Below are 19,830 nucleotides of genomic sequence, written 5' to 3' on the forward strand. Positions count from 1 at the left end.
TAGTATACTTTACTAATGTCCTGGAAGAACATAACACTTACTCTAAGTGTAAGTACACATCATCGCTGATTATCACATTAGTGTAAATCCAATAACACTGATGAAACAGGGACTAAAACTTTTGATTCATATGATCACAATCACATTCCACTGTGTTGACGATACTGTAATTGTGAATAAACATATGATGTGGATTTAACTGATTTTGTGTGTATGAATGTAATAAACATATTAAACCATTAGCATGTAAAATTCATGCAAACATCAATCACTTCAAATTTCTTATATTGATAACTAATCAGATTGTAAAGAGTTTTATTTAGGGCATAAAACCCAACAAATGGCCCTACCAATACGAGTACGGAGTTGGTACTCTAGTGCATATGGTATAGTGGTCGTACTTCCGTTGAGAACGTTCTTAACCATCTAGTGAGCTTGGTAATTGGGCTCAGGACGGCTTAAGCATAAAGCTGGTACAACATTGCTTGTATATATGTTATACATATCTTATTGAGTCGATCGACTCATCAGTTTGCTATCTTGTATAGGTAAATGTAAAGCTAAGTTGGAGGAGCAGTACTGAGTTGGAGCTTGGCAAGGATTATACATATCGCAGCAGTGCAACCTGGAGGGTTTTGGTCTTTCAGCATTTTGAGTTACATTTTATTGTTGCCTAGTTGTTTGTAAAAAAACATTATGTAAATAATTTTAAACTCAGGTTAAGATTAGCCATATTGGAAAGTTAATTTGATCGCTTTATAATTATATATAAGCTGTGATATTTTTGGTTGTAAAATTAGAACAGTAATTATTTATGTTCAAAAGAATATATAATTGGAGGTTTGGTTTTGTTAGTTTGTGTGTGGTCTTTGTTTTATTAGTTTGTATGATTCCCTACGACGAAAATTCCAATTCATTTTCCACCACTTACTCTTCATAAAACGACAATCCAACTTCCTCCACAAAAAAAAGTTTGATTATTTCATCCATATTCTTCTTTCCATCTTCAAATTTATCTCTTTTCTTTCATTTTGATTACTGCACTTGACTTGAGTTTCAACTATTCTTCTTTCTGTTAAAACCAAAAAAAAAAAAAATGCAGTGAAGTTGTGTAGTAGCATTGTTTGTTTCAGCAATATCTAATCTCTATCTATAATTACCAAAGCCAAAGGTACGTACTTTACATATATGCTCTTATTTCTTTTTAACAAGAGAATATTAATTGTTTAATATTTTCCAATTTTGTTACCTCTTGCTTGCAGATCCATCATTTTCCAAAAAAAATAAAAAAATAAAAAAAAGAATTCTTAGTTTTGGATTTGGAGTAAGTGGTTGCTTCCTCGAGATTAATTTTATTTAATTAATTTGTTAGTGTTATTTTTATCAATGCTGGATTATTACTTATTAGTTGTCATTACTAGCTAATTACTAACTTGTTTCCCTTTCAATTATTTGCATTTCAGCTTTTATTCACTCGTATATATATATACTAGTAAAAATCTACGTAGACACGTATATTAAATTTTATGCTAGTTTTTTTCTATGTTATTTGAAAGTGATACACTTAAAAATTAAAGAAAAAATATTATTAGTTATTAGGTGAGATTATTATTATGTGTATAGGAAGAAATCACAAATTAATTAATTTTATAATCTTAACTTTAATCAACTAGGGTTCTAGATATATGAGCAATAAATAATCACGTAAAAATCAAAAATAATTATTTGAATAAAGAATTCAATATACACAATTATATTTATGAAATCCCATTAATCAAAAATAATTATTCAATATATGAACAATAATTTGTCACGCTATATGTTTCCCAATAAAGAAATCCACCTCCTCATAGTCAAAAATAAATAATACATGTAATACAAATCTTTGTAATAGAGTACCTAAAAGAAACAAAACTTCAGTTACCATAATCAGAAAAGGTTAAGTGAACTAAATAATGACTAAGAAGATCTAAATTACAAAATGAAAATAACATGTCTATATGAGTATGATTTTTTTGCTATATGAGCATGATTGATCTAAGAGAAAATAGCTAAACCTATAAACATATATTTATACTTAATATTAATTTTGACAAAGAAACAATTCAATTATAAACAATTCTAAATATCAGCTTGACAATTTCAACACACTAATTACTCATTAAATAACCATAATGTATACATCATGATAATTTTATTTTATTTGATATCAAATGATAGAGATTATTGAGGTTGTCAGCCATGGAAAACACACTATGATCAAAAAGTAATGCTCATTAATTGTATATTTCAAAGAAACCTAAATTTCTATGAATATTAATAACAAATAATTTACATGGATTATTTTATATATAAAGGGAAATTTGATTTTTTATGCTTACATATGGTTAAATTTTTTTTTTCTAAACAAATAATAACTAATATTTGTAAAATATGACAATTTTTATGATATTCCTAAAATACCCCCATTTACATCACCCCATTTACACCATCGGACCACCCATCGGGCTACCCATCGGACCATCCATCGGGCCACCCCATCGGGCCACCATCGGGCCACCATCGGACCACCCATCGGACCCATCGGACCACCCATCAGACTACCATCGGACCAAATCTGCTACCAATTTTTTTTTTTTTTTTTTTTTTTTTTTTTTTTTTTTACATACAAAAGTAGCATCAGGTGACCATCGGACCACCATCGGACTACCATCGGACCCCATCGGACTACCAATTTTTTTTTTTTTTGCACTAAAAAAAAGTATGGAAAATTTGAGAGGGGTATTTTTGGGTTTTAGATAAAGTGGTCATATATTTTCAATGATGATATGTATTAGTTTAGAAATAAAATATTAAGTATATGTAAGTATAGAAAATCAAATTTCCCTATATAAATTAACCATAATGCTCATTAATTGTATATTTCAAGTACATGGATTTTTTATCTCATAAACTATTTTATTTTTAATAATAAACTATGTTATTTTTAATATAAATAAAAGTCACTCATGAATTTCTCATAAACCAAGAATTCAGTTATATATGCAGACTTTATATAGAATAGATAGATAGATATAGATAGATTTTTTTTTTTTAAAAAAATAATTATTAAATATAATAATATTATTGAAGTTATATACGGTTTTTTTTGTTTTGTTTTATATATATTGATGATTATTAAAATAATAATAAAATATTAATTTGTAGATTTATGTTTTAATAAAATATTAAAGTGACCCATGAATTTCTCATAAATCATTTTATTTTTAATAATAAATTATTTTTTTTTTAATATAAATAAAAAGTCACCCCATGAATTTCTCATAAACCAAGAATTCTGTTATATAGGCACACTTTATATAGAATAGATATAAGACTATTTTTTTTTTTTTTTAAAAAAATTAAGTTCAATTACATGATGTTAAGTACAATATATGTATGTTTATTAATTTTTTTTTAATTAGATAATATATATTTTTTTAATTTTTAAAATGAAGTTTGAGATTAACTATTGTTGCTACACTGTATATTACATATTTTATATGTACAATAAAATTCAAGTAAGATATATTAATATTTTTTCTTTCACGTTTTGAAGATTTTATTTAAAATATTTAATATATATTTATATATAATATTATAATTTAATTAATTAAGAGAATTGTTTTAAGTCCTAGAGATAATTTTTAGTAATTTAAATTTAAATTAATTTTTTTATATAAAATATCTACATTTTTTTTTTATTTTAATTCATAATTAAGCAATTAAGTTAAAAATATGATCTACAAAAAATCTTACTTTTAGTCACAATAAAACTTGTGACTAATTATAAATTATTATTCTTATGTTGTGACTAAAAGGTTCGTGGTTAAATGCATTAGTCACAAAAATTACAATTTGTTGTGACTAAATGTATTTTTATTCACAATACTTGTTGTGACTAAAACTAAATTAGTGACAACTTGTAACTAAATACAATATTTTAGTCACAAGTAATATTTTGTTGTTACTAAAAGTCACATTTAGTCACAAAAAAATTATGTTGTGACTAAAAAGTTGTCACTAAAAATAACAGTTTTTTGTAATATGATTAAAATATCTTTAAATATATATAATAATATCATAAAAATAAATAAAAGAATATTCTGTTAATTAATAATATATTTTATTAAAGCTAACTTAAACATACAAAAAGGAATAGATATAACTTGTTTCTCTTTCATTATAAGGTAAGTGTCTTTTGCCATGTTTTTATAATCATTTTCTTATTAATATCATATTATATTATATTATTTCAATAATAATTATAATAATTAGTTGTCGTGTGTTGTTGTTATGTTGAATTAGTTGAGTAATAACAGAAAGAAATTAAGAAAGAAGGCAATTGCGGCTACTTACCATGGAAATTGTTGTATCAATTGGGGCCAAAATATCTGAGTATACGGTGGCACCACTGGGTCGGCAGTTGGGTTATCTGTTTTACTACGCAAGAAATGTAGAGAACCTCAATACTCAACTCCAACATTTGAATGATGCCCAAAACAGATTGCAACGCCGTCTTCAGGATGCCCAAAATAACTGTCAAGTAATCGAAGCTGATGTTACCACATGGCTGACCACCTTTGGTCAAATCTCTCGAGAGGCTAACACATTTCTCAACCATCCAGACCACGCAAAGGTCGTGTGCTCTTGTGGATCCCCTCCTCATTTGATGATGCGACACCGTTTAAGCAGGAAAGCAAGGAAGATGTCGATCCAAGTACACGATCTCAAAGAGGAATGCAAATTCGATACCATTGCATATCCCCCTCACCTACACACTCTGTCTACAACAACAGCAACAGCAACAACAACAACATTAGCAGCAACACTAGCAGCAACAACAACATCTGCAACAACAGCGACAACAGCAGCAGCAACAACAACACTAGCAGCAACAACAGCAACAAAAGGGTACGAAAGTTTTAATTCAAGGAGGGTCATTCTGGAGGGCATAATGGCAGCTGTTAGAGATGGTAATAGGAAGAGGATTGGGTTGCATGGAATGGGTGGAATTGGCAAGACTATGCTTGCCGAAGAAATTGCCAAAGTAGCTAAGGAAGAGGAGTTGTTCAGTAAAGTGGTTATCACCACTATTTCTCAAGCACCAAACGTAAAAGAGATTCAGCAACATATTGCTGAAATGCTGGAAATGACAATTTTCAGCCAAAATGAAAGCATTGTCAGGAGAGCAGAGCTGCTTCGAATGCGATTGGAAAGAGATGAAAGCAAGATTTTGTTAATCCTCGATGATATTTGGAAGGAACTCAATCTAGAAGAAATTGGAATCCATGACGGGTGCAAGATTCTAGTAACCTCTAGATATCTGCATGTTTTACGTAACTCCATGGGTATGGCTGAGAGTGATGTGTTCTTCATTGGAGCTTTAAAGTCGAGTGAAGCCATCAACTTGTTTATGAAAATCATTGGAGACACTAAAGTTGAAAATAATGCTTATTACAATGATCTGGCACTCAAAATCGTTGATGAATGTGGAGGCCTACCGATTGCCATTGCTACAGTGGCACATGCTTTGAAATGCAATATGGACAGCTTGTTCATATGGGAGGATGCCTTGCAACGACTAAGGACTTCCAACTTTACAGGGATTGAGGGAATGCATGACAAAGTCTACAAGAGTATTCGGTTGAGTTACGATTTTCTAGGAAGTCACGAGGAGGAGGCCAAACTATTGTTATTGCTTTGTGCTTTACATAAGGAAGATGAAGAAATACAAGTGGAAGACCTAATCAGATATAGCATGGGTTGGCGCTTGCTTCAAGACATCTATACAATGGAAGATGCAAGAAACAGGGTGAATTCGTTGGTTGTTAAATTGAAATCTCATTGTCTGTTGTTGGATGGTACAAGTACAAGTAATGAAGTGAAGATGCACGATGTCATTCGAGATGTTTGCATAACTATTGGAAAAGAAGACCATGGGCATAGGATGATGAGTAACATTCTTATGTATGAAGATGAAAGACTTAAAGCATCTAAAGCAATTTCCTTTCTTGATTATGACCATTTTGATAATCTTCCTCCAGAATTGGAATGTCCTAGTTTAGAATTGCTTCTTCTATCCAGTGGGTCTACTTTTGAATCTATTCCAGATGAATTTTTTGTTAGAAAAATAATTACAATAATAAAATTGATAACACCTGAGGCGTGCAAACAAGACACTGTCCTTAAGGATTTACAAAGTAATCCCCCAGGATTCAACAGGTCTTCTGATTACAATGAAAGAACCAGGAAAATAGAAACAGCAAAAACAATATAATACCCAGCCAAGAACAATCTTATATAAGTAATAGATATATATATGTATATATATAAATTGTATACGGTATATATATATATATAATACTCTCTGTAATATATGTTTTTTCTCTAATCTGCTCACTCATTAAGTACTATATATATATATATATACAAAGCAATATAACGTTCATGATGAACGTTGCTTTTTAACTGATAGAAAAAGGTGGATCTTGATCCTAATTAATAGGAACACAATAAACTCCACTATATTGCCAAGTCAAAAATTAAGTGGCACACATGCATATACTACCAAGTCCATAAGGCCACGTCTCCTTGTTGAAATATATATATTTATTATATAATATATAATATATAATAATTTACAACAATCCCCCACATATTTCAAAAGGAATTTTATAAAATTAATTTTTGCTGGGTAAAATATATGAGTGTAAAATGCTTTGAATCTGGTGTCTTTTGGACTATGAACCAGTTCTAGAAAGATAAGATACAATAAATAGAATATTGGTGAAACATTTAGTTTCTATGAACCAATACTCTTTAATATAAATTATAATCTTATCAATCACATTACACCCCCACTATTTTTGCTGTTTGGCGCGGTGTTGCGCAAATAGGCCGTGCGCGTGCCTGGTAATTCATGAGTGCTCTAGAAATTATGCCACAATTTCATAGGAGCGGCCCCACTCCACACTCATATAGGTGATTTCATCAAGTATATACTGCATATAAAACACCATCCATAATGGATTTGAAATTCACTAAGAGCACAGTAGCTCATCCTCACAATTATGCAGTCTAGCACTTCTCACACATAGGAAGGGACAAAAAATTAGTGCTAGCAGTATTAGCAAGCAACTTGTTGTTACCCATATGAACCTTATTCATGGGATCTCCAATAGAAAAGGTTGGGTTACTATCACTGCTAATATCTTAAATAGGCTTAAGTCCCATTCCCCTCGATGTTTCATTAATTAATTTTCTACCCAATGGTTTAGTCAGAGGATCGGCCAAATTCACTTCTGACTTCACATAATCAATGGATATAGATCCATCTTTTAGCAGCTGCTTGATCACTTCATGTCTTAGACGAATATGTCTATTCTTACCATTGAAGGTTTTATTCTTTGCAATAGCAATAGCTGCTTGGCAATCACAATGCAAAGACACAGAAGGTGTTGGTTTTATACCCAATGGAATATTGGCTAAGAAGTTTCTCAACCACTCAGCCTCATTTCCAGCTGACTCTAGAGCTACAAATTCAGACTCCATGGTGGATTTTGCAATAATAGTTTGCTTGGTTGATTTCCAAGAAACTGCACCTCCACCTAGAGTGAATATGTAACCACTAGTGGATTTTATCTCATCTGAATCTGAGATCCAGTTAGCATCACTGTAGCCTTCTAATACAGCGGGAAATCCACTATACAGGATACCATAATTCATGGTTCCTCTCAAATATTTCATCAGTCTGACTATTGCAGCCCAATGATCACGATTGGGATTGTGTGTATATCTACTCAATCTGCATACTGCATAAGCTATGTCAGGTCGAGAGAAATTCATTAAATGCATCAAACTCCCAATAATTTGTGCATATTCAGATTGAGCAATAGGCTCTCCCAAGTTTTTCTTTAATTGAGTATTAGCATCATAAGGGGTACTCACAGGTGTGACATCAAAATGTCCAAACTTCTTAAGAAGTTTCTCAACGTAATGTTCTTGTGATAGCATTATACTATCACCCTTCCTTATGATTTTGACACCCAATATCACACTTGCTTCACCCATATCTTTCATATCAAATTTAGAAGCAAGGAAAGCTTTGGTATTAAGTATAATGTCAATATTAGTACCAAAAATAAGCATATCATCCACATAAAGGCTAATTATTACACACTCGTTATCAACAACTTTAGTATATATGCATTTATCAACCTCTAAAGAAGAAAATCCATCACATATTAACACATGATCCAACTTCTCATACCATTGTTTAGGAGCTTGTTTTAGGCCATAAAGAGATTTTAACAATTTGCACACTTTATTCTCTTCACCATAAACAACACATCCTTCAGGTTGTACCATATAAATTTCTTCTTCTAAATCACCATTCAAGAAAGCAGTTTTAACATCCATTTGATGAATCAAAAGTTTATGGATAGAAGCTAAAGCAATTAAAACTCGAATTGAAGCAATTCTAGCAACAGGAGCAAAAGTGTCAAAATAATCAACATTTTCTTTTTGAGTAAAACCTTTTGCAACCAATCTAGCTTTAAATTTATCAATAGATCCATCTGGATTATATTTTTTCCTGAAAATCCACTTACAACCAATAGGTTTAACTCCAGGAGGTAAGTCAACCAAAATCCAAGTTTTATTTTTAATAAGAGAATCAATTTCAGTATTAATTGCTGCATTCCAAAATGATGAATCAGATGAAGAAATAGCTTCAAGAAAGGTTAAAGGATCACTTTCAATAAGATATGTATAAAAATCATTTCCAAAAGAAGTTTCTTTCCTTTGCCTTTTGCTTTTTCTAAGCTCTTCAGAAGAATTTTCAAAATTATTTTCAGCAGGCACATGAGAAATTGACTCATTTTTCAAAGGAAAAATATTTTCAAAAAATTCAGCATTCTTTGTTTCAATAATAGTATTACAATCAAGCACATCACTTTTCACAACAAGAAATCTATAAGCAACGCTATGATTAGCATAACCAATGAACATGCAATCAGAAGTTTTAGAGCCTAATTTTCTTTTCTTAGGATCAGGTAATAAGACCTTTGCAAGACACCCCCACACTTTTAAATATTTTAAGTTAGGCTTGTATCCCTTCCAAAGCTCATAAGGAGACTTACCTGTTTTCTTATAGGGGATTCTATTTTGTAGATGACAAGCAGACAAAATAGCTTCACCCCAAAGATTATTAGGTGCACAAGAACTAATAAGCATTGCATTCATCATTTCTTTTAAGGTTCTATTTTTCCGTTCTGCAACTCCATTGGATTCAGGAGAATACGGAGGAGTTACTTCATGAATTATGCCTTCTTTTTCACACAAATCATTTATTGAAAGATATTCACCTCCACGATCAGATCTAACTCTCTTAATCTTTTTATTTAATTGATTTTCTACTTCAGCTTTATAAGATAAAAACATATTAAATGCTTCATCTTTATTTCTAAGTAAATATACCTTAGCATATCTAGAAAAGTCATCTATAAAAGTCACATAATATTTTTTACCACCTCTTGTCATAGTTTGTTTTAAATCTCCCAAGTCAGTGTGAATTAAACTTAACAATTCAGATTCTCTTTGAACAGATTTACAAGATTTCTTAGTTAATTTAGCTTCAACACAAATTTCACATTTATTTAGACTAGAATTATTAACTCCAGAAATTAGACCAAGAGATTGCATTTTATTTATATAACTAACACTAACATGTCCTAATCTAGCATGCCATAAATCAATCGAATCAACCAAGTAAGCAGAAGAAGATGCATTCTTATTAATAACATCAGAAACATTCAATACAAAAAGACCCTGATTACAATAGCCTTTCCCCACAAATATATTATTTTTGGTCATTACAATCTTGTCAGATTCAAATGACACCTTAACTCCAACCTTTCCTAATAGAGCCACAGAAATTAAATTTGCTCTTATATTAGGAACATGAAGTACATCATTTAGAGCCAAAGTCTTGCCAGATGTGAGTTTAAGAACAACTTTTCCTTTACCAAGAACTTGAGCAGTTCGAGAATCACCAAGATAAACATGTTCTTCACCATCCCCTACTGGTTTGTAGGAGGAAAAGACATCTTTGTTAGCACAAATATGTCTGGTAGCACCAGAGTCTACCACCCATTCTTTCACATTGGCCACAAGGTAGGCTTGAGAAATGACCGCAGCAATAATATCATCTCCTTCTACCAAATTTGCATTTGGTTTAGGAGGATTGTCATTTCTCACCCTTTTTCTACACTGAGGTGCATGATGACCTGGCTTTCCACAGACAAAACAACTCCCTTTTTTCTTAAAGGTAGTGGTGTTATTAGCTTTAGGCTTGTAAACAGAGTTATTTGAATGATTGGGTTTGTTGGCATACCTTTTATTTTTGTTTTGTGTTTGTACCAAATTCGCCTTTGCTGCCATTTCTCTCGCTTTGGTAGCTTGGAGTTCCTTGCGGTTAGTATCTTCAATAATGATGTGGGTAATCAGATCTGCAAGGGACAACTGCTTATGCTTGTGCTTTAGGTGACTCTTATATTCGTTCCACGATTCAGGAAGCCTTTCAACTAATAATCCAGTCAAAAAATTTTCTGGTAGGATAATGCTCTCTGCCTTGAGATCTTCATTGAGTTTGTGATACTCATTAATCTGAGCCTTGATGTCTTTGTTATCCTCCATCCTCCAACGATCAAGATTGCCAACCACGAACTTTTGTTTTCCAGCATCTTCAGCAGTGTACTTTGCAATCATAGAGTTCCATATCTCTTTGGCTTCCTTATAAGAGCAGTAGACATCAAACAAATCATTAGAAAGTGTACTCAAAATTGTGTGTCTACATACCTTATTGGCATGAGTCCAAGCATCAGCATTAGTGTTTGTTTTCTCTTCAGAAAGCGCCCATGCAACAGCATGTATATCAAGGAGTGAGAAGACTCTTTCTTGCCATCTTTTGAAAAATTGACCATCAAACATTTCTATTTTCGAAATGTCAGGAAATGGCTTGGAGTATGGAACAACAGCAGCAGATGAAGAAGGAGCAGAAAGATTGATTGCTCCAATGCCAGATGATATATCTCCATTAATGGCAGCGGTGACAGAGGGAGTACCACCAATGGGAAGAGAACCTGAGGTATTATCAACAGCAGCAGCAGTAGTAGCATTGGGATCCATAAATCCTTAAGATTGTTAGAAAAATAATTACAATAATAAAATTGATAACACCTGAGGCGTGCAAACAAGACACTGTCCTTAAGGATTTACAAAGTAATCCCCCAGGATTCAACAGGTCTTCTGATTACAATGAAAGAACCAGGAAAATAGAAACAGCAAAAACAATATAATACCCAGCCAAGAACAATCATATATAAGTAATAGATATATATATGTATATATATAAATTGTATACGGTATATATATATATAATACTCTTTGTAATATATGTTGTCTCTTATCTGCTCTCTCATTAAGTACTATATATATATATATACAAAGCAATATAACGTTCATTATGAACGTTGCTTTTTAATCTGAAAGAAAAAGGTGGATCTTGATCCTAATTAATAGGAACACAATAAACTCCACTATATTGCCAAGTCAAAAATTAAGTGGCACACATGCATATACTACCAAGTCCATAAGGCCACGTCTCCTTGTTGAAATATATATATTTATTATATAATATATAATATATAATAATTTACAACATTTTTTAGGCAAACTGGCCTGCTTAAAGTTTTGATTATGAATCGTACATGGATAGGATCATTACCTTCGTCTTTTGCTTCTCTTCAAAATCTCCAAACATTATGTCTGCGTGGTTCTTCTCTGGAAGACATAGCAGTGATTGGTGAGTTAAAGAATTTAAAAGCTCTTGATCTGTCCAAGTCTGATTTCATTATGCGACTGCCAAAAGAAATAGGAGCATTACAGCGTTTGCAAGTGCTAGATCTACGAGGATGTAGAAATTTAAGAGTCATTAAGGCAAATGTCATTTCAAATTTGACACAGATGGAAGAGCTCTATCTTCCTCGTGAATTTGAAGGATGGGATAAGATTATTGATGAAGAAGGGGGAATAAGAAATGCAAGTCTTATTGAGATAAAGAGTATGCAACGATTGACAGCCTTACATTTATATGTACCGCCTGAACATGTTTTGCCTGAGGGTTTGTTTTCTGAAAAATTGGAGAGATACCAAATATGTATTGGAGTTGAATATTCTTCTTTTTCAAGCAAGTGGTTGATGAGAAGGTCCGAATATTTGTCATTAGTGGGCCTAAGCCTCTCTCAATTGGAACAAGCTGCACGTGAACTGATATCGTTGATGAGAAGGTCCGAATGTTTGTCATTAACAGGATCAATGTCTGTCAACAGTGTTTCTCCATCTTTGGTTAATGAAGGTTTTCCTAGATTAAAGCATTTGAGATTTTCTAATAATGATGGGGTCCAATGTATCAATAATTCGACCGACGTAGCCTTTCCGTGTTTGGAGTCAATAACACTTGTCCATTTAAGAAGCTTGGAAAGCATATGTCGTGGCAATAAACTCCCAAGAGGCTCCTTCAATCAATTGAGAAAGGTGGATGTGAGGTGTTGTGGTAGATTAAAGAATTTGTTCCCTTTGAGTGTGGCCAAACTACTTCATGAGATTATAGTACAAGAATGTGAGATGATAGAAGAGATCGTAGTGAGAGAAGATGGTGATGAAGTTGGCCATAACATTGATGATTATCACTCTTCTTTGCAATTACGCTCCTTGCAATTATATATTTTACCAAAGTTGGTCCAATTCTATTGCTCCAACCACAGGGCAGCTGAGGAGTCAGATCATTCAAAGCCTTTATTCAGTGAAACAGTACACTTTTTTTTTTTCTTTTTTCTTTTTTCTGTTTATTTATTTTTTTTTTTAAAAAAATACATAGAACACGGACAAGTAAAGATAATAGAATAAATGCATATCGTATAAAGAAATTCTGCTTTCAAAATATACCAATTTTATATTTAGAATCAATAAATTAATATATTAATTTATATAATTTGTTGATATGTAATTCATGAGTAGATTAATATATTCAATTATTACAATAATTAATATATTTGCATGCAGGTTTCTTTTCCTAACTTGGAGGATTTAACTATGAAGAAAATGGATATAGAAATGTTATGGCCAGAACAACTTTTGTTATCATCATCATCATCAAGTTTTTACATGCAAAACTTAACAACCTTAAAAGTGGGAAGCTGCCATAATTTAAAGTATCTATTCTCTTCTTCTGTTGCTCAAAAGTTTGTAAACTTAAAGAGTATACAAGTCAGAGATTGTAACGCGATGAAAGACATAATAAGAGTAGTAGATCAACCTGGAGAAAAAGAAAGTACTTATCATGATCAGATAGACAGGATTGATTTGCTTTCTAAATTAGAATTTGTTCAGCTTGTTGGTCTTTCATCCCTCCAAAGATTTTGTAGTGCGACAGATTTATCACCGTGTGTGGTATTTCCACTCCTATCAAAGCTAGACATAAAATACTGTTCAACAATGAATAAGGCACAAGCAAGAGCAGTATCAACACAAGGACCTTTCTTCAATAAAAAGGTAATTATTTAATTGTTATACCTTAACATTTCAAATAAAACTCTACTGTAAAAAATTATAATTAACTAATATTTAGTATTTTTTTTTCCACCAAAAATAAAGATTACTTCTTCAAGTGTTACATTCTTCAAAGATTGAGTATTTTGCCTCAGTTTGCCCATTATAATACATTACTTAAATTAACTTTTTACTAAATTAAAACTACAAAAGCTATATGAGACAATATAAAACTAGTAGTTATAACAAATTATTGTTTTGTCCTATACTCAAAAAACAAGTTATGAAGACATATTTTATGATTTTTATCTTTCTATTTTAGTATACCCTTTGTTTGATTGTGTCAAGATCTAAATTATTATATTTGTAGAATTAAATATGACTAGCATTTTTTTTAATTGTAACACTAAGAAATAAAAAATACATCATAAATATTAATACATGTACAGTTTTTTTTCTTTTTTTTGTTACTTGGCTAGTTATTTTACGAAATTTCACAATTAATTTAAAATATGAGTTATTTGATTAACTAAATTGAAAATTAAACTGTAGAACCAATTAAGTAAAATAATAAAAGCAATAATTTAATATAGAAACCAGTTTCATATTATAATTGTTGATCTCACTTTTGGCCAACGACGGTGAGTCAATTAAAGCGATTGAAAGTACATGAATTTGAGTAATGATTAAGCAAAATAAGCACATAAAATTTGTTATAGAGGTTCGATCCTGTGATGGTGGTAATAGCCTACTCCCCTGCTGTATTAACTTGTGAGAAAAGAAGCCAAAAGTTTTTTATCTCTCTCGAAAGCTTTTACAAAGATTTTAACAGCATAAGGGTCTGTTTGGAAACAACTGTGTGATTACTATGCAGTGTAATTACTAGGGTAGTAATTACACTGTATAGTAATTACATTGTATTTTAAAATACAAGGTGTGTTTGGATGTCAAGTGATAATTACATGTGAATTCCTAATATCATGTTTGACATGATAGTTAGTAATTACACAGTTAATTAATATTATAATATTTAAAAATAAATTTCATTAATTAATAATATATAAATAAATAATAATCTCTTCATAAAATAAAGTCAAAACTATAACAATTTAGTAGCAAATATTTAAAATAATTTTTTTAAGACTATCTAATTGCTCTTGCGTTCCATATATTTTGAGCTATTATAACTCTAAAATTAAACATATATTGCTTGTCATCATCTGTTGGCCCGTCACCAAGTTCTTCATCTGAATCTGAATCAAAATCAATATTGTTCAAACTTTCACAATTTCCTATTTCATTTTCCATGTCCTCTTCAAAAAATTTATCATCCCAATTCCACTTGCGAATAAAGTTGTGAACTACACAACATGCTAATACAATCCAACCTTGTTTTTTGATGATTGATAGAAAAAGGAAAAGTCAATACATTAAAAATAATTAAAACATCATATCAATTAATTAAAATAATTTGAATTTATTTTTGGTATGTAATTACACCCAATTCTCATGGGGGGGTATGAGAATTGGAGAGAGTAATTGAGGCCTCCCAATTACCTCTAATTACACAGTTACTATGTAATTACATGGCCACACAAACACGTCAAACTGTGTAATTACCTCCAATTACATCCAATTCTAATTCCCAGGTGGCTTTCCAAATGCGCCCTAAGTGTTCTCTTGAAAACTAAATTTAAAATCCCTAAATTATGAAATAACTCTACTATTTATAGGAAGGAATTATATCAATTAGGTTTCCTAAAATAAATAATGAATAAAAATAAAAACTAGTTACTTTCCTAAATTACAATGATCACGCGTTGAAATCCCAGAAGAATAGGGATTTAATTGACAAATAAAAAAGAAAGTATCTTTAGAGATATCTTTGTTGCATTTACCCTAGTTGGTGTAAGGGTATTCCCTGCAAGATCAAAGTTGGTCGGACGATGGTCTTCATCATCACTATAGATAATGAAATTATCAAAATCTTGCCGGTGAGGCTGCTCACTGTCCCTGCTGGTCACTTCAATTGGGTTGACATCATCACGGACATATTTGACATCGTCCAGTTCTGAAAGTTGAACGACTAATTGGATTCTTGAAGAGTTTTTTCTTGTATAGTTGTGGTCTCATCATCATCATCATCTAGGAAATCCCAAACATTATGGGGGGTGTAAACTGTAAACACTAACAAGCTTCCAATCAACTTCATTCTTTAGGCCGGGAATGTAATATATCAAATTTTCTTGAGATGCAAGTATAAATGGTTCATTTTGGTACCATTTACGGGTGACACAGACACTAGTGAAAAAACTATCACTTTCTGTCATGTTACCATTTGTGTCCACCACTTGCACCTAAAAATAATCACTACAATCATTCAAGTAAGTGAACTTGTACACTTGTTTGAGTACGCCATAAAATTTTTTACCACCTTCTCTAGTCACCAAAATACCACTGTTTTGGGTGTACAATTGTCATCCCGATCCACAACTAGGAATTAAACATTGTGAACAATACATCTAAAATAACAATAGCATGCTAGATTAGAGGAATTTGTGATGGCGTGCAACTCATCTGATACTTCCCCAAGGCTATCCGCTTGAAGTTGATTGATCTATCATTGAGTGAAAGATGTAATCAATACTAGCTAGTACAAGAACTTGTAATTGAATGAAAAAATTAGTAAAAAGCAATACTTACTCGAGACTTGAACCAACTCGAAAACTTGTTCTCTTGAACTGTGTCAAGATTTTGATTACCACTAAGTTGTAGCTCGTTCCTATGCTCACTGCACATAAATAAATTTTTGTAAGAGAAGGTCGCGAGTGAAGAAAACTAAATTAAGAATGCAAAAAGTATCTTACAAGATATACTTCTCCACTACATTACAATTGTTCAGAATGTACCACTCTACCTTAAGCTTTTCTTGCATTGGTAAAGACATGATGGTCCTCTTACCAATTGGTCGCCCAATATGCTTGAAAGTGAGTAAAACATAAGATTTAAAAAAATATTGATATACTAATATGCTCGATTAACAATCAAGAACAAAGATCTAAGTCCTCTTAGATCTGAGAAGACAAGATCCCCTTACTTTCGATAAGTTGAACTCCCTCCAGCAAATTAGTTTGAACTCCCTTCAGATATTGCAGATCAACATTCCTTTCTCAATCCTTGAAGATCCAATGATTGACAGCCTGCAAACACAAAGATTATACAGAAAAAGAATTTGCCCTAGCAAAGCAAGAATCTCAAGATGATTCTATCAAAGATGAAGAAGTTAGTTAGAAAATGCTTGATTGACTTTTTATAACCACCACTTCAATTATCCTGACTTAATAACCAATAATAAACCATCTTATCACAACTGGCAATGAGCTGTACCAACTAATAACTCGAACTAAAAACTGGCATGGCAAAAGTTAAATGAATACAAATTTATCAAACGCATCTAACAAAATCTTAAATGAACAACTATCAAAGGCAAGAAAGATACAACTAAAGACCCAAAAGATAAACTAACAACCAACATAATTTGCTATAAAAAACATAACTTACAAAATATTTTTTTTTTAAATAAAGGGAAAGGTTTTATTCAACTTGAAAATATATCATCCCTTACAAAAGAAACCAAAGTTTTATTCAATTTTATGTCGCTTCAAAATTTGTCGCCCCTAAAACTTAAATTTGTTAGTACTGAGCTCAAATAATACACATACACGTGATGTTTTAACTATTGTGTATATATATGGCAGTATTATTGTTCTTTTTTCGTGTTTAATTAAATCTAGAAGCCCAATCATCATATATAGAATATTATTAATATATAATCCACTAGTGTGTATAATCAAAACTCAAAATCTAAACATTTTTATATGTATATTGAAATAGTTGTAATAGTGGGAAGTAGTGAATAAGAATGATTCATCTCAAAAGTAAGACATATTTGGTTGATTTCATGATGATTTTATTGGTTATTGATCTAAAAGTGATGAAATAAGTGAGTAATTAATAATAATTAGCATTCTTTTATGTTTCAGACTTCATTTCCCAACTTAAAAGAGTTGATTGTTACGTATTGTAACAATTTGAAGTCTCTGTTATCATCTGCCATGGCTCGAAATCTTGTACAACTTGAGAGATTAAGTGTAAATGAATGTGAGAAGATGGAAGCGGTAATAGTAAGTGATCATGATGAGGAATACATATCATCATCAGGTGGCAGCAATATTAATGCAATAATACCATTTCAAAAATTTGACTCTCTTGAGCTTAATGATCTTCCAAACCTTATAAGATTTTGTGAATTAGGAGATTATTGCATTGAATGTCCATTGTTGTCTCAACTGATTATAGAAGGTTGTCCTAAACTGAAGGAATTATTTATGGGTGATAAAAGGACATCATCATCATCTATTATTACTACTACTAATAATAATATTATTGGCGAAAAGAAAGATAGGATGATGTCCGCTCCAAATAAACAAAGTCTCTTCAAGCACAATAATAAGGTACTATCATTTATATATACATGCACGGTGCTTAATTGGTATTGTACTTTCAGTTTCATAAAAATAATAAATTTATTTTTGCACATTTAAATTATTAATTAACTAGATGTTTAATTTGCTACTTCTAATCTTCTTTTGTAGGTAATTTTTCCCATGATAAAGGTATTGAGAAGTGATTGGAGTGAAGTAATTAAGGAGATATTTGAGATGAGTAGTAATTCAATAGTATTGTTTCCCAACCTTGATACACTTCACTTGACCTGCACATCTCCTGATGAAGTAATTGGTGTACCAAATTTGAAGTTATTCCTTGACAAATATCACACAATTCGTACACTGACATTGAGGGGCTCCTTTGTGAATTTAAGTAATAATGGTGATGGTGAAGTGATCAACAACACTACTACTACTCATCTTACATCTACATCTGCACCTTCTTCTTCTTCTTCTTCTTTGGAGCAACTATACATTGATGGTGCTGATGATATGGTTGATCATGTGTTTGGGGTGGAACCATCATCACATAATAATACTATTATTCTCTTATTTCCAAATTTAAGAAGAGTAGATGTTTGGGGATGTAGTAGATTACAGAGCTTTGCACCCTCCTTTATGTTTTTCCACAACTTGGAAGCTCTGATAGTATCAGGATGTCATGGGCTGAGGTATTTATTGTCTTCCTCAACAGCAACCACTCTTGTACGATTGCAACGAATGGAAATAAGTTATTGTAATGAAATAAAGGAGATTATTATTAATCATAATAGTAATGAAGAAGAGGAAGAAGAAAAAGACTCCCTAATTGTTTTCCAGAATTTGAAGCAACTAGAACTTCAGAATTTGCCCAGTCTCCAAAGCTTTTTCTACTCAGGAAATAAAGTTACCATGAGTATCCCAAATTTAGAACAATTATCGATCTGGAGGTGTCCTGAGATGAGGAGGTTTTCAAATGGGATCGTAGACCCCTCTGCATCATTATCAATTGAGGTTGATGGAAAAAGAATTCACGTGGAAAGAGATGATGTTAATGCAACCTTGGTAAAACTTTTCAGGGAAGATAACAATAAAAATAATAATTCCGATTTGGGATTGCGACAACAATAATTGGCTCATTAAAAGGTAACTTCATTCATTTATTTATTTTTTAACCTTTTTCTGTTCTTAATCTTCTAAGGAATATTATTAATATATATGTCATTAATTTGTTTAATATTATTAATATATATGCTCGATCATAAAAGGGTAACTTGGATTGAATCATCTATATCTAACTATATCTATATATATATATATAGGAGACATATGAGGCGGTGACATGGCATTATAATATCACTCTAAATGCATCAATCTCTTCTCTCCTTTATTCTCTCATTTTTTGAATATTTTATTAGAGCTTAAATATATAAATTAATATTTTACTATTATTTTAATAAATTTTTATAAAATATCTAACATAAACTAATTATTTATTTATTTTTTTTTAAAAAAACCTCCATATAAACTACACTTACCGTACCATCTATATGCTAAGAAAAAGCTACGTGCAAGGCACGTATATTAAATTTTATGCTAGTTTTTTTTCTATGTTAGTTGAAAGTGATACAATTAAAAATTAAAGAAAAGATTTATTAGTTATTATGGGAGATTATTATTATGTATATCTAAA

The 19,830-nt window shown here is 31.3% G+C and overlaps 1 protein-coding gene across 3 annotated transcripts; it reads left to right on the forward strand.

Moving 5' to 3' along the window:
* Positions 1 to 924: 924 nt before the first annotated feature.
* On the forward strand, positions 925 to 19,410 carry LOC133033278 (uncharacterized). Of its 3 annotated transcripts, XM_061107983.1 has the most exons (7): positions 925 to 1,171; positions 1,263 to 1,324; positions 4,348 to 6,156; positions 11,763 to 12,912; positions 13,165 to 13,653; positions 17,694 to 18,164; positions 18,306 to 19,410. In XM_061107983.1, exons 3-7 carry the CDS (start codon positions 4,400 to 4,402, stop codon positions 19,266 to 19,268), a joined length of 4,830 nt encoding a protein of 1,609 aa, XP_060963966.1. In that variant the 5' UTR covers positions 925 to 1,171; positions 1,263 to 1,324; positions 4,348 to 4,399; the 3' UTR covers positions 19,269 to 19,410. The 3 variants fall into 3 exon arrangements, with proteins under 3 accessions (XP_060963966.1, XP_060963965.1, XP_060963967.1); XM_061107982.1 differs by having other exon boundaries at positions 925 to 1,324; XM_061107984.1 differs by lacking the exon at positions 1,263 to 1,324.
* The last annotated feature ends 420 nt before the right edge of the window (positions 19,411 to 19,830 follow it).

The sequence above is a fragment of the Cannabis sativa genome, unplaced genomic scaffold (genome assembly GCF_029168945.1).
Source record: "Cannabis sativa cultivar Pink pepper isolate KNU-18-1 unplaced genomic scaffold, ASM2916894v1 Contig3, whole genome shotgun sequence".
In the NCBI taxonomy this organism is placed as follows: Eukaryota; Viridiplantae; Streptophyta; class Magnoliopsida; order Rosales; family Cannabaceae; genus Cannabis; species Cannabis sativa.